The sequence below is a fragment of the Echiichthys vipera genome (assembly GCF_963691815.1).
Source record: "Echiichthys vipera genome assembly, chromosome: 15".
NCBI classification, from domain to species: Eukaryota; Metazoa; Chordata; class Actinopteri; order Perciformes; family Trachinidae; genus Echiichthys; species Echiichthys vipera.
In genome coordinates this window covers 16,538,837-16,562,234 of record NC_139840.1, presented here as the reverse complement: position 1 = coordinate 16,562,234, position 23,398 = coordinate 16,538,837, and the positions used below count along the sequence as shown (strand labels likewise).

General features: G+C 38.2%; 2 protein-coding genes across 2 annotated transcripts in view; one reads left to right on the top strand and one right to left on the bottom strand.

Annotated features, from left to right (window-relative positions):
* mbnl1 (muscleblind-like splicing regulator 1) overlaps nucleotides 1–166 on the bottom strand; it is a 42,293-nt gene extending 42,127 nt beyond the window's left edge. The window contains exon 1 of the mRNA XM_083929160.1: nucleotides 26–166. The gene's annotated coding sequence lies outside the window, so the exon portion shown is untranslated. The remainder of the gene's footprint in view (nucleotides 1–25) is intronic.
* An 11,452-nt stretch (nucleotides 167–11,618) lies between these two features.
* Nucleotides 11,619–22,801, top strand: LOC310958181 (cullin-3-like). The gene is made up of 16 exons (XM_083929020.1): nucleotides 11,619–11,871; nucleotides 15,452–15,649; nucleotides 16,048–16,161; nucleotides 17,792–17,952; nucleotides 18,213–18,327; nucleotides 18,411–18,639; nucleotides 18,871–19,016; nucleotides 19,150–19,326; nucleotides 19,431–19,601; nucleotides 19,749–19,856; nucleotides 20,684–20,808; nucleotides 20,910–21,006; nucleotides 21,131–21,265; nucleotides 21,400–21,586; nucleotides 21,929–22,074; nucleotides 22,280–22,801. Exons 1-16 carry the CDS (start codon nucleotides 11,812–11,814, stop codon nucleotides 22,409–22,411), a joined length of 2,301 nt encoding a protein of 766 aa, XP_083785146.1. The 5' UTR covers nucleotides 11,619–11,811; the 3' UTR covers nucleotides 22,412–22,801.
* Nucleotides 22,802–23,398: the final 597 nt, after the last annotated feature.

Sequence of the window (23,398 nt, the reverse complement as noted above, 5' to 3'; positions counted from 1 at the left end):
GTGATTCTACAGCCATTAAGCTTACCTGTGTGTCTGTCTATCGCTGATGCGCCACTGGGACGGATGAAGTCACTTCAACACAGGCCACACTGACGCAATGCACTATGGGATGAACCAAAATCTTCATTTCTCTCTTCCCCCTACATCTCTCACTCTCATATCTCTCGCTCTCATAATAGCACCTTCTGCTTGGCAACGGCCATACCACAAATGTGGTCAGGTTTTCAGCGAACCATCGCTGTGCAACATGAAGTCGCCATGACAACCATTCCTTATCTAATTTGCATCTTCTGCTTGCATTATCTGCTGAAGCCAAATATGGTCACCTTGTTATTTTACCCACCCCCTTTTTTCTAACTTCCTCTTTCTCTCCATTTTCACAACTGTGTGTACTGTGTCTAATGTATATGCGCACGCAAACATGTACGCAAACTTGCAGCCTGTGTGTGTGTGTGTGTGTGTGTGTGTGTGTGTGTGTATGTGTGTGTGGTGTGTGTGTGTGTGTGTGTGTGTGTGTGTGTGTGTGTGTGTGTGTGTGTGTGTGTGTGTGTGTGTGTGTGTGTGTGTGTGTGTGTGTGTGTGTGTGTGTGTGTGTGTGTGAAAAGGAAGTGCCTGTGACATTAGACCTGTTCGTAGCCTGAGAGGTTACGCTTTTTAAATCCGGAAGTGTGGTGTTGTAAAGGCTGCTGTTGAGGCACTTCAAAAAGAAAGGGAACTTGCAGTATGTTATCACCGTCCGCCCATGGTAGGTACATCGTCACAGGATTTCACTTACCCCCTCAGTTCTTATTCTTTAAAGTCGATGAGGGCATTTGGCCGCTTCTTCGTCCTCCCTAAAGGACTGTGTCTATCAAACTATCACTGGAATGTTAAACCAGGCCCCTGGAGCCCACACATACAGCAACACTCAGCAGCACTCAGCACCTGTCTCCGACTGCCTGCACCGAGAAAGAGACACGGTCAATCAAACTGGACAGCACAGCAAAGAGGAAAGAGCAGCGGGGTGGGACGCAGACAAGTATTTTATCAGCAGAAAAAAAACAAACTGAGCAGGTCGCATATTATGTGCAACATATTGCATGATGGCTAAAGCACTTAATTTGTTGCAGATAATAAATCATTATTAAATCCATTTTGAAATATTGGCATAATCACTATAAACAACAAAGGTGAAGACAAGTTGCAGCCTCTTTCTTGTGTTAGTGTTATCGTGTTTTTTAAATATGAGACAAATATTGAGCATGTTGCCTCACGTTGCAAACATGATGTTGCTATCACACTATATACTTGTAGCTATTAATAACAATACATTGGATATAAGGACGTTTTCAGAGCAAACTAGGATGAAGTGATCTTCTAAGTTACATTTGCCAATTTCAGAGACCTGCAGGCGTTTTGACTTTTGATGCATCAAAAAAAAAAAAAAGGGTTGTTAAAAAGTGCTTCTGCATTATTTTGATCGTCTGATTATTTCACAATCCAATTTGATACCATAAAGTCCCAACCCAGGGGGTTACCACTTAAGATTATCTGGTAATTATTAATTAATGTTAAAATGATAAACATTGCAAAACACCTTACAACATCAATCAGGAGATGCAATCTCTTAACTCAAGCTTTCTAGACATATCATCCCTCCATCTAACACTTCAAGAAGCTTTGCAAGGGCATCAGTGGATCTGAGCACCAGCCGGCTTCCTCCTCTGGGCTGCAAGACTGCCGAGACTCTGGGGATCGGAAGTCAATGCAACCAGGCCTAATTTAGCCTCCATTGCTCCTCAAGCTGCCAGGAATCAGAGTGAGACTCCTTCCCTTTTTAGGGCTCCCAGGACACTGTAGTCTGCAAGTGGCACTACGGCATTCCTAGCTACACTGAGGAACCCGGAGAGAGGTGACAATGAATTAATTATCTTGCTCTAAAACATCCACTGTGGGAGCTATGTCAATATTTGAATGAAACCCTTACATATTGACATTACTAACGCTGTAAGTTTATTTGCACTTTTACAATCATCTGATGTTCAGTAGATGTATGGGTACTTGGTCCTGGTCTTGGTCCTGTAAATGACAGAAAGAGAGTGTAAACACTCATCTTCCAACTCAAGGCACAGAGTATTTTAATGTGTAATTTTAAAAAATTAAGGAATTTTCTCCCAATTTGTTTGATATTTATAATCCTGCAACTAAAAAAATTGGATTTCATCATGCAAACTGATTAAATTACCCTGAATTGTAATATTAAATGTGTCTATGTACGCTGTTTTCTTAAAATACTAAAATGTAGAAAGAGACAGGGCAAGGCAGCAATACTCATTAAAATGATGGACACATTCCTATTTATTGACCGTGGCAGCCCATGTATTCAAAATAAATGGATTAGATGAGGATTACTCATTGAGCCTCTACTCCCTACCCATCCTTGTGTTTTCTATCGGTGATATGACTATACATGTACTGTAAGACAGTGATCACATAAGCCATGGTATGGAATACACAATAGGATTATCTATGGTCGAGTCTCATCTTCGCCCAACACCTCCTATGGGGAGCACACAAATACATGGCTGACGTTTTACTGCGAGTGTGTAGAATAACCCCGGCAAAGACCGATTCAAACAAACACAATCCCATTAGTCTATTCAAAGTCCCTGTCTAACCACCCTGTATAATAATAATAATAATAATAATAATTCATTCCTGTTTTCATAAAGACAAATATTAATGTCTTGTGCATCATGAGATGCTGAGGGCTGTTTATCTTTCCTCTTCCATATCAGACTCCAGTATTCTCACCTCAATATATAGTGCAGCTCACTGTAATTCTTTGCAGCTTCTTGGAAATCCTTCTGACATCATTCATGTGAACGATGAGCTCAGTATTCATTATCCTTTTCAACATGCAATTAGATCAGAATCAGATGCTGTTAAGTAACAAGTGATATCAATAAAACATCAAAATGCAGTCTCCTGTTTGTATTCTGGTTATTGCTTTCTTACCAGTACATTCAGATAACAGTTAGTGGTACAGAGGTGAATAAATATTACACACATCAGGAACCTGAGTGAATAGTTTGTATTAGTTATCCAACTGCTCTGGTAAATATAAATTATTTTAATAGTTAAGGTTCACATAAGTATTTTAAGACAACTTCAGATGCAAAGCTAGATCCAATTATGTCTTATACTGCTTTAAATGGTTGTTTTTTATGTATCATTAAAGATTAGGACTATTTTTATCAATCCATTTTTTTTAAAGATTAGTTTTGGCAGTTTTTCAAGCCTTTATTATATAGGACAGACAATGGGAAATGGGGGGAGAGAGAAAGGGGAGACATGCAGCAAAGGGCCACAGGTTGGAGTTGAACGCACGGCTGCTGCTTCGAGGACCTTCCGCCTCTTTACAAGGGGCGACTACTCTAACCACTCAGCCACCGGCTGCCCCAATCCATTTTATCTAATTCCAAGACAGGTCTTTTCTTTATATGAGAAGTGATAGGGTTGGGTAATACTGAAGAAGTAAAATATTAAATACACACTATTAAAAGCATATCAGTAACACTGCTATATAGCGTATATATATACTGAAAATGTGACAATATTGCATGTTGGTGCTTGAGAAGATATTCATACACAAATTTTGAGATGTTGTGATATATCAAGAAATTAAAGGATAGGTTCACATTTTTTCAAGTACGTCTTAAAACAACCGTCTGTTGCCAGTGTGAACATTGAAACAGTTCTGTGCAAAATTGTTAACCATAAACACACACAAAGCCCCTGATAGTATCTTGTCTCATATAAATCAGTAATTAATTATTACATTGCCCACTGTCAAGTAACTATGCTTCATTGAGACCCTCCATATAGTATCATAGCAACCATGAACTCAACATGGCACCTATTGTAATTCTAAAGCTAGCTAAGCTGAGCACCAGACATAATTATATCCCTCCTCAGCCAATCGCAGAGGCCTGAGCCATAAATAACAGACTGCTCCCCTACAGAGCACCGGTCTTTGCCGAAAAGTCAACAAACACTTTCTCCAGTAGCGGCTCCTGCTCACTACTGGTTTTGTCTTGCTCATAGGAGGACATACAGAGGGGAGGTTTTACAAAAAGAAAAAGCAAGAGAGATATAGCGAGTAGAGAGGAAAAGAAAAAAACAAATGTAGCCTATGATTACAGAGTCATAATGAAGGCTGTCTGATGGAACTGTGGCTATGAGCTATGTCATTAAAGGTCGTGCAAAGGGGCTGCTGGAAAATGTACAGGTCTCTATTTGAATCACTGGCATGCTGGAAGACATAGCACGGGATTCAAAAGCTTCTTCAAAGTTATTGCACCATTTCACAGATATTACACTCATAATTTCAATTGCAGAAGTCTTATTACCCTGTGTGTCTTTCTGCCAGAGTGCTACCGCAGGTGCTCTGCGAAACAGCTTAGTCCCGAGGGCCTTCTATTTAGATTTTACGACCAATATTGAGTTCTGACCCAAGATATTTTCACCATGGTGATCTAAGATGACACCTCGATGGGGCAACAAGTTATGACCGCAATTATGTTCAGATCACATCACATCACATGTCTGGAAGAGGACATTAGTGCATTTATTCCCCCTGGGTGATGACAGATGGGATTTGGAATGTGTCTGCATAAGATATGTTACAAAGTAACAGGACACCTGTTTTACTTAAGAGATCTGATCATTTATCTAACCTCTTAGTGTCATAACATCATTGTCATTGTGGTGGCAAGTCACAATGACAAAATGGCTGCATGGACATAAAATGACCAAGCAATTTCGGAAAGATCAGTTCTTGTAAGCCTTTTTTTATTTCGCTCAGGTTTTTTAAGGAATGTGATCTTGCATTAAAATATCACAGCGTGTAATCTTCTGAGATATGTAAACATGATAAGTACATTTTTTGCATGTATCACATAATAAAAGCAGATTGTGTCCTACATTTTTCCTGTCCTCCATTGCTATTTATTCAATCTAGTGCCTCTCATACACAGAGGTGATACTTTCTAGACTTCAGTGTGACATATCAAGTGAGTCATAATCTTATCCTTGTTTGTGACATAAAGCTTACGTAGATGCACATCCTGACTAGGATTAGATCACATTGACCTTTAATTGAATGTTGCTCCCTGTCATATCATATGTTGCAATGATGAGTCAACTCCCTGACAACAGTCTTTCCCACTTTGAGGAGGGTAACATTTTTGGGGGATATTTTATTATTGCATACTTTTAATTTTTCAGATTTTATGCCATAAAAATGGACAGATTTAGAGTACAGTGGTGGCTTTTAAAATATTAGATTGTTAACATTATGACATTATCTGTCATTGTACCCTAACACCTAAAGATAAAATTATTTATGCAAACATGAAGGACAAAACTATTCCTGTAGAGGTGAGGAGACTGTGTGTGTGTGATGCTACAGGCAGAACAGCCTGACCCCTCCCTCAGCTCCCAGGACATTTTCTTCAAGCCACCCTATTGGGATTCCGGTAGCCTACATTCTCTGCTTCAAGGTCGGCAGCAGTGGCAAATTAAATTACTTGTCCTGTTTTGTGGTGTTGGCGGCGGGTCAAAAGCAACTTGGCTGAAATGATGAGTGCGGGATTCTGAAGGGAGACGCATTTTGTCCTGAGCCTTTGGTGTCATGTTTGCAAAGCAAGTTGCAGCGGCGAAAAGAGCTGAAATCAAAAGCAGTGTATTAAATTCTGCTTCTGTAATCACTTGCAAAAGAATCAATTACCTCTGCTTTCAAATGCACCACTTTATGCTGAATGCCTTTTGGGTTACCCTGCTGCAGGAGCATGTCATGTGCTTGCACATGGACTGAAGCTAGACTACATTAGGCCCAATTTGTTCAACTCACACCCCAGCACACCCCACCTGCTGGGCATCTTGGGTATTATATGTGCCAAACAAAAGTAAACTTTAAATATAATTTTCATTAATGCGCTTGTTATTGAGGTTAAAAGTGGCATGTGTCTCAACCACAATAATATCACATTTGATTTAACATCAACTGGACGAGTAACTTGATAACAGCTAATAGGATCCAAACAAACATTACATAGACATCTTTCACTCAGCAGTCTTCATTTCCACAGCCATTACACTTTTCTGTCATGCAACCTGTCATCATCTCGTGTAAGCTGTCTCTACGGCAGCATGCAGTTTATCTCTCAGTTACTGAGGGGGTTGTTATCGGCAGACAAACAGCTTATAGGCCACACTGTCAAAGGGAAGGAACTAAAGAGAATGAAATGTGAAGTCAAGACATGACACAAGCAAACAGCCAACTTGATATTATGCTATGAATTATAGGACAAATCAATGAGTTCACACATCACCAAATGTTAGATATAACCGAGGTGTGTTTTTATATTACCTCTGTAAGATGAAGTAATGTGTAATTTGTCCATGAAATGAAATTTGCTCACCTTCAAATTAACACTAACACGACCTCACAACGCACACACTGGGGTTGTAGCTGTAGCGCTTCCTGTGCCAAAGCCACGGTTCAAATGATACCATCCTTGTTGTCAACCATTGAGGATGTTATCTGAAAAAAAGGTGATGCACAGCATTTTCTCATCTTATATATATGCAAAACTCGTTTTCTATAACGTATCATTGTTACATGAATCCAATAAGGACAAACATTGTGATGGGTGGTTAAGCTTAACTTCCTAAGTATTCCCAAGAGAGTCAAACATGAAGACTGAGGGGACAAGTACTGCAGGCATGGATAGCATCATGCATAATGTGTGGCCATACTGTATGTAGGAAAGGTTTATTAGTATGTCTACAGGATGTACAGTCCCATATTCATCCACAACCCCACAGCAGTTGTAGAAAGCCTAAGTGTAAGCTGTACACCAAGCTTTGGTCATAGATAGATAGATTTACTGCAGCAAAGCTGATAGTCAGTCAGAAACACCCACTGGTGATATGTATAACCACATCAGAAGGTCCATTAGATGTACGCATTATATAAAACAACAAAGCTTCCTGGTTGAATTCAGAAAAATGTATCTACAAATAGTGCTTAATATTATCCGTCATACTGCCCAGAAGATCCGGCAAAAAATCTCTGACATGCAATAAAGATGACATTAGACATCCAAACAGTACTACCTTTACAAACACATCCCATTGGTGAATCAACTTATCTTGATCTATAAGTCTTTATGTATCCATGACACAAACTTATAAGGCAATCGTGAGCGGACCTAGTGATATATGGTGGGACGTTGACGTGAGTGGGAGTGTGTTTCACGCACGTTGACATCCCTGTAAGTTGGCCCTACAGACTTGACAATTTTATCCAGAAGAGGTCACTGAAACAAAGCTTTTCTGCTGAGAGTTACTCTTCAAGCATGATGCTGGGACCACTAGACACTAGAGAGCAGCAGAGCAGCGCCAAACAGACTGTCAATGATTCATACTCTCTTCTCTAAATACTACACATATGAAACTGGAGGTGTTCTAACTATAAAGCAACAGTCATTAAATATTTAATATAAGTAAGCAGACATAAACACAAACACACAAAGCACACAGCTAGGGATGGCATGATTATGACTATCCTGGACAAAATAGTAGCAGCAATATCACAATATTACCTCGATAATGAGCAAAATATGCTCAAGCTCTTAAAATGGTACACTGAAATCACTTCACCTTACATTAAGTTAAGAAACAAACGTTTCTATTGCATCACAGATCTGACACACATCATCTGTAGTGAGCAATCAAAACAATCTAAAAATCTTAAATAAGGTAATCATAAAAAGATTCTCCTTTCAAAATGTCATTAAGTAAGTCATGGTATAGTATGCCATTAAAAATTGCAGTGGAATAGACTTGCAGTGATTACAGAGAGCCTGATAACTATTCAAACTTAAATGTTTTTGTTGTTGCGGTTGATAAACACAGTGATGTTAACTTTTTTCTAATTGTATTAACTTTCTTTTAATAGGCTACATCAAATTTTCTGTGAAACAAAATAAATTCTACTTCATTTGAACTATTACTTAGGGGCTGTGGCCAGATTAATGTTACGGTTAGAGTAAAAAATTGCAGTAAATTTCAGTCAATTTGTCGGTCAAGTCATTTGTGTGGATATTCACGGTTATTAGTGCAAATTCACCACTATAACTTATCGTGCACGAGAAAAACTTGGATATCCATGTGCAATGAGTCACATACTACACAAGCTTCCATATCCATTTTAGTCACATTGAGAAGTAGTTGAGTGTAAAGGAGACGCAGCTCACCCTTAACCCAGACTGTTACACCAAAGGCCTCTCCCAAGTACCTATTGTGGCTTTATGTTGACAGAGTAGATGAATATTTAACAGGAGGAGAGAAAGTGGTAGGCATCCAATCACTAAGAAGAAAATAACACTCTCCCCACCATGTGACCAGACTATCAATGGTCTGATGACAGACTAGATTGCTGCTTTTGATTGGCTGCTTACTTCTTTGTTGTTCTATGTTAAGCCTTAAAATAACCTTTGAATAACAGAGGACATGTGCAGACTGTACTATCTATATGTAAGGTTAGGTATCGGGGCTTCTGTATGTGTAGACTGTGTTTACAGATCAGACAGGGTCATGTGATAGGTTGTATTCGTCTAAGGAGAGAGATGCAGGCATGGTGAAGGTGTGAGCAGTTAGCACAATGAACAGTGAACAGAGGCTTTTACAGGTGATCAGCGTGATGCAGACAGAAATCAGAAAGCTGGAGCTGGAGAACATGGGCCTTAGGAGGACAGCTGGAGCTAATCTCAGAAAGACTGCAACAGTTCCCATCCTGACACCAGAATGCAGAGGTAACAGGCTATACTATGATTAGACTGTAAAATGTGCATAGGCTATGAGGTAATTAAGCAATTAAGAGTGCTGGTGGTTTTACTGTCCTCTAAGGTTGAGGCTCCTATTCTAATAACCTATTAGTTATAACTACTATTTTAAAAGCAACGAGGGAAAAAGTTATTCTCAATAAAATAATATCCTAGTGTCTTGCTTTTTTAATAAGGGTTTAATGTACTCACCTTTTTGTATTTATTCATTTTTTTCTAGAGAGCGTCGTCATGACAGTGAGGAGATATTCCATCTTCCAGCCGTTGGTCAATGATGTGAATTTGCACTTGGACAATGAGCAGTGGACCGGAAACAGAAAAGACCGTTAAACCCGACACAGAGCATTTGACTGCACGGGAGGGGACAACGTTAGCACTAGCGTAAACTCTCATATTTGGTGTGTATCACTGTGTCACCAAATAAAGTTTTTTTTCGGTCCTTAGTGCGTTTCTGTCAGTCCTTGTTTTTAAACGTTGAACCAGTTGTTTTGTTGCTAAAAGTTCTTAAATACTTACAGCTTTTCGTCGACATATTATCATACAATGTAATGGTTAGCCTATGTCATGAGTGAGCAGACAGCCTTTTTTTTCAATTTACAAATCTTTATTTCAGATTAGAAACAAGAAGACAATCAGCAAAAATAGATATTTATACAAATAGGACCAGTGTGCAAATAATACATATATAAAAAAATAAATATATATATATATATATATATAGTATATAAATCAAACATAAATAAACAATGACAACTATAGTCACACTAGGTCAAACAGGGGCCACAATTCATCAAAAAATGTCAATGTGATATATGTCAATATGACATATACATTGAATTCAACTATGCCAATGTTAGGGAAGTGTTTAGAGAATTTTACTTTGTGAATATTAAATTGAGTGAGCAGACTTTGGAGGACTAAACACGACTTAAGTCTCAATAAATAAATACATACATAAATAAATACTTAAATACAGGAATACATAAATAAATACATAAAAAAATAAATGCTGAAATAAATTAATAAATGCATATATATAATAATAAAATGAATGCATTCAATAAATGGAACCTCCTACCTCATTGACATATGAAAGCAGAAATACATATATAAATAAATGTCAGAGAACATGTAAAGCATATATTTATTTATTAATTTTTACATGTATTTATTTTATTTATACATTTCTACATTATTTCATTTATACATCATGCATTTATTTGTTTATTTATGCACTTATTTATGCATTTATTCATTCATTTATTTATGCATTTATTTATCTATTCCTGTATTTATGTATACATTTATTATTTATTGATCTATTGAGACTTAACCCTCCTGTTACCCTCAAATTTTACTAACACATTCATACAATTATCATAATCAAGTTTTTACTCAAGTTTTATGTCAGGTACTGATGATTACCTAAATAGCTTTTCAAATTAAACACAGATCCCCAAACATCTTCTTAAACATCTTAAATACTTTTAGACCAAGTTTGATTCCTGCATTGAATATGAATGACGTCAGATGACAGGAAGTGAACAAGGACCAAGACTGTTGTCCAGCAATGGAATTCAATTTAAAAAGGTCTACAACGTGACTTCGAAATTATATGGAAAAAATAAAATATCTTTCTGATTGACCTAGAATTGGATCAACAATATTTGTTTGTGTGTTTAATAAGTAAAGTTAGGCTATCTGTAAATACTGTTTTGTGTTATGTATAATATTTGTCCCCATAAAATGAGGAAAAGTCATTAAATATGAAGCAAAAAAGTATGTCAACCATGTGTTTAGAGATGTTAAACAGGAGGGCTAAGTCATGTTTACTCCTGTTCCCCTCAAATTTTACTAACACAATTTATCCTTGGGGTCAATTTGACCCGAGCAATTTAAACATCCAGAAAACCATAATCAAATTTGTTACTCAAGTTTTTATGTCAGGTACTTTATATGTATTTGTTGACTACCTAAAATAGCATTTTAAATTAAAAACAGAACCGCAAACACCTTCTTATTCATCGACTTTAGAAATATGCGAAAAAAGAAAATATCTTTCCGATTGACCTAAAATTTCAACAACGGATATTTTCTTGTTTGTTTTAAAGTAATTCATTTATTTTTAAGTACTATTTTGTGTTATTTATAATATTTGGAATGAAAGTAATTTCCATTATCAAGGACAGTAGCATGTATTACGTACAGGGTCAATTTGACCTCAGGAAAAACAAACAGTTTCAAACATTTTCAAATATTGGAAATAGATAATAATAAGGATTATAATGATTATAATGTAATATATATAATTGTAATGATTCTAATTTTGATGACATTAGCAGCACTAAGTTAACTGTCGTTCAAGTGAGGAGCGAGACCATAATAAATCAAATTGACAAAAAGGAACAAGGATGCAACAAGTACGTTTACAGGATAATGAAAAAATATGATCATGTTCATTTTAGGTTTTCCCAATTGTCCCATAAAATTAGGAAAAGGAATTAAATATAAGGCAGAAAAATATATATGTCAACCATGTGTTTAGAGATGTTAACCATTGAATGGGGTCAAATTGATCCCAATGATAACAGGAGGGTTAAGTCATGTTTAGTCCTCCACAGACACAACCTGTGGAATGCACCTGTCAATTGTGACTTTGTTCTCGCGAGATTTCGGCGTTGCGCAGTGGCTACAGCCAGCCGTCCGCCATCACTTCTTACAAGCTAACATTAGCCCCCCAAAAACACCGAGAAGAGAGCGAGTGACAACAACATAACAGACACCACAGGTCGACCTAATTTCTAAAGGGGGAGGTCACTGAGTTTCCCTGCCGCTTTCCTGGCGTAGAAAAACAAACCAGTAACTGCCTTTCATGTAGTCTTTAAGTCAACTTAGAAACGAAAGTCGTTCTAACTTAATCATGTCCAACCTCAAAGGCGGCACCAAGAAGGACACCAAGATGAGGATACGAGCCTTCCCCGTGAGTATTTACCGGCTCTGTGAGCACCGAGACGCTAACTGTGAGACTCGAGTACCGGGGATGACAGCTATCTGTGCTAGCAACTCCCTGCTAGCTAGCTGGTCAAACGAGAAAAAAAAACATACATAATTAAGTGAAAACTGCTAACGTTAATAACTTAAGAATATTAACCACGTTAACGTTATCAGTTCAGTTTATTAAACGTTAACGTTAGCTAGCTTCTTGTAACGTTAAGGAAACTTCCCCCAGTGACATACATAGCAAATGGTAGCCTGCTAAGTAACGTAGCAGGCCTGATAATGTGAGCTAACTTGACGCTAGCTAAGTTGCTGTCAGTCAGTAAGTATAATTAACATTTATTCTATAGTAACGGGCAAGCTCTTCGGCTGTTATAGGTGGCATTTAACATATTATCGTGTAACGTTAGTGTTAGCTTGGGAGCTAACGGAACTTAAGCCTAACGTTAAGACTACAGTAAACATGCCAAAGGTAACTTGAGTAGTTAATGTTGTTGACGTCAAACTAGCCTCCTACTTGTTAGTACTGACTGTCACACAAGTATTTCAACGACATCCGCTCATTACCTTGCTTAATTACATATTTGTCCACTTAATTTATCTATTATTCAATTTCAATTCAATTTATTTAAAGTGTCAACTTTACATACAGAGTAGGCTTATTTATGATTTACAGAGATGCAACAATTCCTCCTTGAGCAGCAGCAAGTCGCAATATTTATAATAATAATAATGATAATAATATCGGTATACAGTATTTATCCAGCAATATTGTACACACAGTGGCAACGAACACCTTCCTTTTAACGGGCAATAACGTCGGACAGACCCAGCTCCATGGAGGATGGCCATCTGTGTTGACTGGTTGGGGGGGAGTAAGACAGACAGATATACAGACAGACCCAGATGCAAGCAACCACAGAATTAACATTAATTTACTTAATAGCCTATTTACCAACTCAGTTATAACAAGCACAGTTGTCATGTTGTGGGATACACAGTCTTGTCTAAGTTACCTTGCCCTCACAACTTCCTTCCATTCCTTGTAGAGATTGCTGGTGTAAAACACAGACAATTGTTTTTTTCATTCATTGGATAGCCAGTGTTATGAGTGGGTGTCTGTAATAATGAGTCAGTGAGCAGTTTAGTGAGTGAACAAAGTTAATCCTTCCTTAAATATTGAGTTGCAAGTGCAAACCAGCCCATTAGACCACTGTGTAGCCACTACCAGGTGGTCTAAGTCAGTATAATAAGAAACTATAGTTAAGTGATTCGTATGAATTGATCACAAAATATCTTCTACTAGCTTGAGACATACCTATCCTGTGATCTAAAAACTAATCATTTGATTTGAACTGGGATTTGGGAGGTTAACTGTCAACAAGAGTTTTCACTAGATGAACCTACCCAACTATTTCTTTCCCAATACTGATTCTGTTCATTAATAATTTGATACCAGCGCTTTTTTTCCCCCAATTCAAAATCTGTGTATCCCATGCATGGACATAATCGGGATAGTTTTTATGTAAAGTAACAAGAGAAACCTATGTGACTGAATGAATGCAACTGAATATCATGTCAAGGAAACTGTATTTAATGTGGATCAGTAACATCTGTCACCTGACACCCTTCAGGTCTCAAATCACAATATACAGGGTTTCGTACGGGTGCTGGAAATCCTTGAAAACACTTGAATTTGAGTGTAGTGTTTTCAAGGCTTGAGAAGTATAAAGTGCTTGAAATGTTATGTGGGATGGCATACACGATATAACACAAAAAGGACATCTCCATATTTGAGAGTAAGAAAAGCAGCGTTTTCTGACATTTGTGCATGAACAATGACTTTTGAAGATTAACAGATTATCAAAATAGTGGATTATTTTTCTGTTCATGTCTTTAGTCGATTGATCATTGGTAAGTCTATTTACAAACATGAAACATGCAAGAAAATGCACCTTAAAATGCTTGAAAAGTGCTGAATTTGACTTTGGAAAAGGTGCAGGAACCCTGAATATATCATAAGGCTGAGGTTAGAAAAGATGTATTTTCAGTGAGAAAGTTGAACACTTCAAAGGTGGAAGGGGGGTTTCACACACTTTGGGAAAAAAGTTTACACCCAGGGACTTTATATTGCATTATATAATATTATATTCTTTATGTTAGTCTTGGTTTACTGACTTTTTTTTGTCTTAGAAAATGACCATAATTTGTTGCCAGGGTGTTTGGTTATCTGTTTGTTGGAGTCAAGCAGCAATTGCTTTGTCTTTAGAAGTGTAAAACTTTTAATGATGTGTGGTCAAGACTAGGGAAGGGAAATTAATACGATTTTATTGATACCAACGCTGATATCAGTGCTGCTTATCGGTCTGATTCTTGGTTTCCCTTACTGATTCCTGATCAATTTTCTGTGGGCCTACACAGATTTTTAGTGGCAACGCAACTTAACTCCCTCTCCCCGAAGATGTTTTCTGTCATTTTAGGTAGTTATTATGACACTGGTGTTTGTTCAAGTCTTCATTTTTCTGATGAGTTTGGTTTTAATTAGTTATATGATACTATAAAAAACAGGGTGAAATGTCATGATTGACAGCTGTGGTCGCCTGATCCTTACTAAACAGACTCTTGTCGCAAAGTACCAGAAAAACTTGTGGGCATTTACAAAATGAATTATTACATTTGTAGGGATACAATTTTCCTGTTCCAATTCCTTTTTTTTTTTACCAGTTCTCAATTCCCATCCCTAGTTATGATGATGGCACAGTCCTTGTGGGCTCAGGTCTTCAACACCTAATGTACTGTAGGCTAATGCATGTAGTTTTGTCTTCTGTTGAATATTAATATCCAAAATATCACCACATTCTCAATATTCCTATGATTTCCTCTATATAATTCTGAAGCAACCAAACCAAGGAAATCTGTCGCATCTAACTTTCTCCGTGCTGTTACATTGATTGCTTTGTTGTGGCTCCATTTCTGCCACATAATTAACAGCACTTACAGATCTCTGCTAGATCTCTGTTTCTGTTGATATGACTACACAAGTATGAAATGGTGATGTGATCATGACTTTCTGTTAACCAGAGGTATAGCTCCTGTGCTGCATTGAGATGCCTGATCAGTTGTTATTATTTGCTTGCAAAGTCATCTGACAGAAGGCAGAATCATCCATGCATCACCTGCATTGTATTTAAACGGGAATTGCAAGAAACAAAATTTGTTTACTTGTTTACACTCCTGCTGCACTTTAGTACCCAATCTTTACTGTGAAACTCCTCAATCTAACGTCTGTGCTTTTAAAAAGTTATATCTTCCCTGTCCACATTGCTAAATAAACATTACTCGCTTAGTGTGGTAGTGTACATATGTTAATATGTTTTGAAATCTGGGTGGACATGGCTTTAGAAAGTTGATTTTATTTTACAAGTGGGCTACTATTTTTCATTTAATTGTCTTGAAAGAATAATCCTTGACTTTTTTGTTGTTACCCACTGGTACCATGTGAAAATAATGAAGAATAGACATTTTTCAAGTAAACACACTGTTTATCTGGTTGTGCCTCCTAGATGACAATGGACGAGAAGTATGTGAACAACATATGGGACCTTCTGAAGAATGCCATACAGGAGATCCAGAGGAAGAATAACAGTGGGTTAAGCTTTGAGGAGCTGTACAGGAACGCCTACACCATGGTGCTCCACAAGCATGGGGAGAAGCTCTACACAGGCCTGAGGGAGGTCGTCACAGAGCACCTCATCAACAAAGTAAAGAAATATTTTCCCTGTAATGCATGTCCTTTTTTTTTAGTCAACAGAAAATAGATGATAAAAAAATTGTAATCAGGTGATAATTCATTACCATTGTCACTTTTTAAAGTTTCCATTCCTCAAGCTACTGTCACTTATAGATAAAACCTTTTTGAATTGCCTTTTGTTGGCAAACAAGTAAATAAGCTTATTCACCTGTCTTTTACCAAGCATAATAGATAAATGGACTGTGAATGGATTTTGGATACTACATTTCTAGACCGCGAAGAGATCGAAAGCTTTTGTAAACTCCCCTCTCCCCTTTAAATAATTTCACAAGTGTTTTTCATTACCTGATGTTTATTAATCACACCAGAGATGTGACCTCAATTCTGTCTATCTGTTTGTATTTTCAGGTACGGGAAGATGTCTTAAACTCTCTAAACAATAACTTTCTGCAAACACTGAATCAGGCCTGGAATGACCATCAGACTGCCATGGTTATGATCAGAGACATCCTCATGTACATGGTAAATGGGCTGTTGTGCTGTCTTGTCAAACTCATTTTGTATAAAATATTGAGTAGATGAATAACTGTACAAAGATCTTTAACATTTCACAATGCTGTGGTGGCTGTTGGTTTGTCATATAGGTTATGTTGCCTCTGCTAGTGGATTAAGATGCTTGTTCCCTGTCATGAATAATGTTGTGCTTCTGAAGAAATGACCCTTTGTTTCCAACTGTGGCCAACCTTCACCTACATCCTATTCTGGACTTTGTAAGGTTCCGTTTTATTTGTGATCCTAACAATGAGCCTCTGTTGTTGTATTTACGTGTTTGGTTGGAAAACTGGCAGGAGTAGCCGATTTACTTTAGCAGCAATTCCAAATGTCTGGGGGTGTGTGTGAGCCCTCGGGATAGGCACAAGTGTAGGCTAAACAATGGCACAGTCACTACAGTGACTACAGTGACTCCTGGGGTTCCTTTGTTTTGCACTCTCCTTTTTCCTGCTCTGGCCTTAACATGGACAGTTGCCTTTCCAAACTAAAGCAGACTCACCATGTCTGTGCAATAAGATCACCCTGCTATTGCCCACCTGCTGACCTCTAGAGGAGAGCCAGACAAATGCAAGACAGAGCAAGTGTGACTTTGCTGTTCTCATCCGATATATTTACCATTTTGGAAGCTACTGCCTATCTTTAGGCCCAGGAAACATTATTTGTCTAGGAGACTGTTGCACACTATTTAATGCTGAGCATGTGTATTTATTTATTTTTAATTATAGCCCCTGTCACCTGTTAAATCCTTTCACAGTTGTAAATGTAATGTTCTAAATGTGTCCCAGTGTATTTCCTGCTGCAGTGTATGTGTGAAAAACACAAGCTAACTGTAAAGTGTAGAAATAAAAAAAAAATCCATGCAGTAGTAAAGTTACCATGGATCCATCTGTTGCCTAGCAATGGAATTTCAGTGAAACTGTCTAGTAATCTAATCTAAGAAATGCACACTCATTCACTACTCAAATCAAGGGAAAGCCAAACCCCAAAAGCTCCTAAAACAGGCTTTTAGAAACTGGCAGGACTAAAAACTAAGCACTTTACACAAATTAAAAACGGCCATGCAAATCAAATTATGATGCCTTGTACTATCCTGGAAGTTAGTTGAAGTAGATACCACCTTCTATAATTTTGCATTGGCTAATAGTTGTAATTCTGGACATTTGTAATTTCAAATCTTGTTCTATTGCAAATATTTAACGCCTACCCTTGAATATTTATGCTTTCTGGAAGGGGCTTATGTCGTAACCTTATGTTTTCTGGGAATAATTCAGAAACCTACTAGTCATTTATTCTGCTGCTCTGATAACATAACTAAAAACTTTGCACACACAGTGAGATTGTAAAGCAAAAGGTTTGCTGGCACATCCAGCCTCAATAAAAAATAAATTGTACTGGTCAGCATACAAAATACTTGAAATACATACTTGAATGAAGTAGGAGTGGGATGAATGCCTTTCATACAAACTGTATTGTGTTAAATATACACAGTAGTTTAACCTGTGCTTTTAAAGTTATGAATGTAATTGAGTCCGTTAGGGCCATAGTACCTCTTTCCATACAGTATTAAGTCTTTTTCAATCCATTCTCTCTCGTCTCTCAGGACCGGGTCTACGTTCAACAAAACAATGTGGAGAATGTGTACAACCTCGGCCTCATCATATTCAGAGACCAGGTGGTGCGCTATGGCTGCATTCGAGACCACCTACGACAGACGTTACTGGACATGATTGCTCGCGAGAGGAAAGGAGAGGTTGTGGACAGGTATGCAGGAGTACTACTTTACTGTTGGATCTGAAGGATTACTGTAACTGGGCCTGCTGCCCCAAGATGCACTGACATGCAGAGAAGTTTCCTAAATATTGGTTTTGATCTTACACTTTTCGGTTGTATGCACAGTCATTCATTTAGTCTTTACTGCATAGTTTTTGTAAATCTTGTAGCAATGTATTATTTTCAGAAATTTTATTTTTTAATTATTACGGATTCCTAACCTCTTTTTTTTTTTAAATCATCCTTTGCAGAGGCGCCATCAGAAACGCCTGCCAGATGCTGATGATTCTTGGCCTTGATGGCAGGTCTGTATATGAGGAGGACTTTGAGGGTCCTTTCTTAGATATGTCAGCAGAATTCTTCCAGGTAAGTCTGTCGTAGGTTCTTGGTTTCTTGTAACCGCAGAAAATCGTTGTAGTAGCGCAAACACACAATATTTTCTCTTTCAGATGGAGAGCCAAAAGTTCCTAGCAGAAAACAGTGCCAGTGTCTACATTAAGAAGGTAGAAGCCAGAATCAATGAAGAGATTGAGCGTGTTATGCACTGCCTGGACAAGACTACGGAGGAGCCCATCGTGAAGGTGGTGGAAAGAGAGCTCATTTCTAAACACATGAAGACCATAGTGGAGATGGAGAACTCTGGCCTCGTTCATATGCTCAAGAACGGCAAGACAGAAGGTAAAAGCTTTGCCAAATGAATGTTTCCTGTTTCCGTATTGTTAAGTTACTATTATTTTCAAATAAAAATGAAAGCATTGCATTTTCATTTTAAAATTAAGAATTAAAAATGAAAGCATTGCATTTTTATTTCAAAATTAAGAATGGCAAATGTATCTTCTTTTTTTTCCAGCCTTTCCACAACATCCGTTTATTTTCTCATAATGTTTTCCCACTATGTCTCCCTCTCAGATCTGGCGTGCATGTATAAGTTGTTCAGTCGTGTGCCAAATGGCCTGAAAACGATGTGCGAGTGTATGAGCTCTTACCTGAGGGAGCAAGGCAAAGCTCTGGTGTCAGAAGAGGGAGAGGGCAAGAACCCTGTCGACTATATCCAGGTATGCTGATCAGTCCAAAAACACAACTTAATGTTCAAGACTTAGACACTAAGACACAGAGCGCTACTTGAAATTGTGAAAGAGAGAAATATGTCATAGATAATATCCCCTCCTTGTAATGCTTCTCCAACAGGGCCTGCTAGACCTAAAGACGAGATTTGATCGCTTCCTCCTCGAGTCTTTCAACAATGATAGACTCTTCAAACAAACCATAGCAGGAGACTTTGAGTACTTCCTCAACCTCAACTCTCGCTCACCAGAGTACCTATCACTCTTTATAGATGACAAGCTCAAGAAGGGTGTCAAAGGGGTATGTAGTTTCTTCAAATTTTCTTTCAATGCATAGCGGATATTTCTAAATTTGTATGTTCTGAAAGAAATTCTGATCCTTTTCTCCCTGTCTTGTTTGAGCAGTTGACAGAACAGGAGGTGGAGTCCATCCTTGACAAGGCTATGGTGTTGTTCCGGTTTATGCAGGAGAAGGATGTGTTTGAAAGGTACTACAAGCAGCACCTCGGCCGCAGGCTGCTCAGCAACAAGAGTGTCTCAGACGATTCCGAGAAGAACATGATCTCTAAGCTCAAGGTGAAATAATTGAACAGTTTTGGATACAGATTGTTATGCATGTCACTTGCACTGTTCCACATTATTTCTTCTTCTCTGCTCATACTTCCCTGCCTTCACCTTGTCTAATTCCCTTTCAACCCATTGTTCTGTCTTTCTCCTTTACAGACAGAATGTGGCTGTCAGTTCACCTCAAAACTGGAAGGGATGTTCAGAGACATGAGCATCTCCAACACTACCATGGATGAGTTCAGGCAACACATACAAACCACGTCGGTAAGGCAGCCAGAGGCCTTTTCAGAGAAAGACAATACTAGTTATAAACACACAGACACACATCATTTGTATATCAGAATGTTGTGTACCAGTTATTCTGAAATGGAGATATCAGAGCTCGACAGTAAAAGCTGCCCGATAACCATTTGGAGCCATTTTGTGGCCTTTGGTTGCTGCGACTAACCTGTCAACATCACAAACAAATGTGCAAATTGATTAAACTGACAAAGAACCTGATAAATGTGAACAAAAAACAAAATGAACATTTGTGAAGTCTTGGGAGGCCAAGTATCCCGGTATCTGCGAGCTGGATGGAAAATTATACTGCAAAGCATGTACAACATAGACCTTGATAAGTGATAAGTTCACTAGTTCCAGGTAGCACATCCTATAGAAACATTACGGCTATAAGCACTGGAGCTCAAAGCGACACAAGTGGGCAACTTGATGAAATAAGGTGGAGGTGGAGGCTGCAAGAGCTGCCACATCCTTTGGCAAACTGATGAACACCGTCACTCGCAAGATTAATGCCACCAACCGGGAGAAACCACATAGTACAAAGAATGTTGTTCGGTTACTGTAATAATGCTTATATTCTTTATTTCATCATTAAGCTGACGTATATATTATCTTAATTACTCAAAATATCAGGTGACTAAAAATGGCAACCATATTTTCAGTTTTGGCAACCAAAATCTGATACCTGGTTGCCAGACTATCAACAATATTATAAAGTTAGTGTTGAGCACTGATACAGCTGTTCAGCCATGTTTGTCAAAATGTATATTGAAAGAATTAACAAAAAAATATCCATGCATCTTTTCCAGGCATCTCTAAGTGGTGTGGACCTCACAGTACGAGTCCTCACTACTGGCTACTGGCCTACACAGTCGGCAACACCTAAATGCACCATCCCCCCCTCTCCCAGACACGCATTTGAAGTCTTTAGAAGGTAAAGCTCTAACATTCACTCATATGTTTTACTACACATAGCATGGCTCATTGTTGTTCTGTGTGGCTTCAAAAGAACTTGTTCCTGGTTTTATTTTACAGGTTTTACCTCGCTAAGCACAGTGGTAGACAGCTCACACTGCAACACCATATGGGTGGGGCAGATCTAAACGCAACTTTCTACGGAACTATTAAAAAGGTAGACACAAAATGCCATTTGCCTCTTTATTCTAAAACACATACTTCAAGATACAATGGTGGTGTTTAGTATAATTTCTATTATTTGGAGTTTCAATTCACCTTCCCTTCTACTTCATCTGCAGGAGGATGGTTCAGAGGTGGGTGTGGGAGGTGCTCAGGTTACAGGCTCTAACACCCGGAAGCACATACTACAGGTGTCCACCTTCCAGATGACCATCCTCATGCTCTTCAATAACAGAGAAAAGTGCACCTTTGAGGTGGGACACAGTGAAGCGCTTTTCTTAATCTGACTCTATTAGATCTTTTTGTCTTTGTTAACCGTATGACTTGCATATTTGTACAATCTGTTTCCCTTTTAACAACCTTTTCACCCATTCCGCCCCATCTGAAGGAGATCCAGCAGGAGACAGATATTCCTGAGCGGGAGTTAGTGCGAGCGTTGCAGTCTTTGGCCTGTGGGAAGCCAACACAGAGAGTTCTCACCAAGGAGCCAAAGTCTAAGGAGATTGAGAGCGGCCACGTGTTTACAGTTAATGATCAGTTTACTTCCAAACTGCACAGAGTCAAAATACAAACAGGTGGGCAAAGTTTGTATACAAGACATTTATAACTATAAAAAGAAGTCTCAACTCACTTCTGGGCCAGCTTCTGTACTGTATTTTGATTTGATCTACTGTATATTCTTAGATCAATGGGCCTGTATTTATAAAAGGCGACCATTCTTTAATGTTTTGACAGATCTAAGTAGTAATTTTCTAAGCATTAATAGTTTTACGTATCTTGTGTACACTAGTTATAAATAATGTTTCTGCCTGTCAGAAATGCATTGTGACATGGAACTGGGGCATGACCTTTATTTTCTGATAATATGAAAACTTTCTTCTCAAACCTCATCTTGCCCCTGTATCCTCATTTCCCAGTTGCTGCTAAACAAGGGGAATCAGATCCCGAAAGGAAAGAGACGCGGCAGAAAGTGGATGATGACAGGAAGCATGAGATCGAGGCAGCCATTGTCCGAATCATGAAGTCAAGGAAGAAGATGCAGCACAATGTCCTGGTGGCAGAGGTAAGAAACTCCATACGAGAATACAAATGTTTGGACTGTTTCACTTTAATGAATCCAGTCATTTTCCATCCTCTCCACGTCTTGATCCCGAAACTTTTAAATATTTTTATTGTGACACCATGTTCTACAGAGAAATGTAATTTAAAAGGAATTGTAATGTTGTTAAGGTGCCTTTTACTTACATTTTGTGACTTTGTGTCTTCAGGTAACTCAGCAGCTCCGGGCACGTTTTCTTCCGAGCCCTGTCGTAATTAAAAAGCGCATAGAAGGACTAATAGAAAGAGAATACTTGGCAAGGACGCCTGAAGATCGGAAAGTGTACACCTACGTTGCATAGAAGATGAACTGTGGATGAGAGGAGGAAGAGACTGGACGGGGGAATGGGATTTGTTTTCTTTGGACTGTTGTTACGCATGGACTGGAAGTTTCTTTTAAAGACAAATGCTGAAAACCTGATTCATCTTCCCTTACAAAAACACAGTAAACACATTTAAATGGGGAATAAAATGTCTGCGCGGCAAAAAAAAACAACTATCAAAACTTGTAGATGATTTTTAAATCAGGCCCAGTCATCCTATTCCCTGTGAGTTTTAACATGGATGGATCCAGCTTCAAGCTTTCACTGTTTTACCCTTGTAGAGATCAAACTTGCAAAGAATCCCTTGGGAAAATGTGAATGCACCACATTATTTTTTTGTTTCAATACTGTATAAAAATAATAAAATTATTAAAAACAGCAAATGTGGATTGTTGCAAAATAATGAGTATTGATGCTCAGTAGTTTTTCACAGAAATGCTCTGCTCTTACAGGCTCTTACATACTTCTTATCATTGTGATTTTCACATTGCAACAAGTATGTAAATGTCTTTCCAATCAACCGAATCGGGTCTCCCAAAGGGTTCACAACCGTGTTATCTGCTCTGGTTAAAATTACCTCTTGATGATATGAGGACTGAGAAATTTGAACATTAGTTGAGTCCTGATCACATTATAGTAAACACTGCAAACGCCTAACAACTTCAAAGGTTACACCCCTATACTTACCTCATCATACTGTACACACATCATGCCACTTAGCTGTATCTACTGCACATCTAAGATGTAAGCATTGCAGACTACTGTGCAAACATAGATTCACTTTTCATTGTGTTAGCTACAAGTCAAAAATCCAAATCACATACAGCAGATGACTCGATAGGTCTTTCTAAGCTTTGTCCCACAGTCTCTTTGAAAACCCCAGATCTCGTTAATGGACAGGCATGATTTTATGTGTTCAGTAACTGCCAATGAGATATTCAATCCAAGTCAGTAATTTCTTTCTTT

Coding starts and splice junctions, on each gene's coding strand:
- LOC310958181 (XM_083929020.1), top strand. CDS start 11,812: ATGTCCAACCTCAAAGGCGGCACCAAGAAGGACACCAAGATGAGGATA. Junction 15,650..16,047: donor CAGAGCACCTCATCAACAAA/GTAAAGAAATAT, acceptor TTGTATTTTCAG/GTACGGGAAGATGTCTTAAA. Junction 19,327..19,430: donor TCAAGAAGGGTGTCAAAGGG/GTATGTAGTTTC, acceptor TTGTTTGAGCAG/TTGACAGAACAGGAGGTGGA.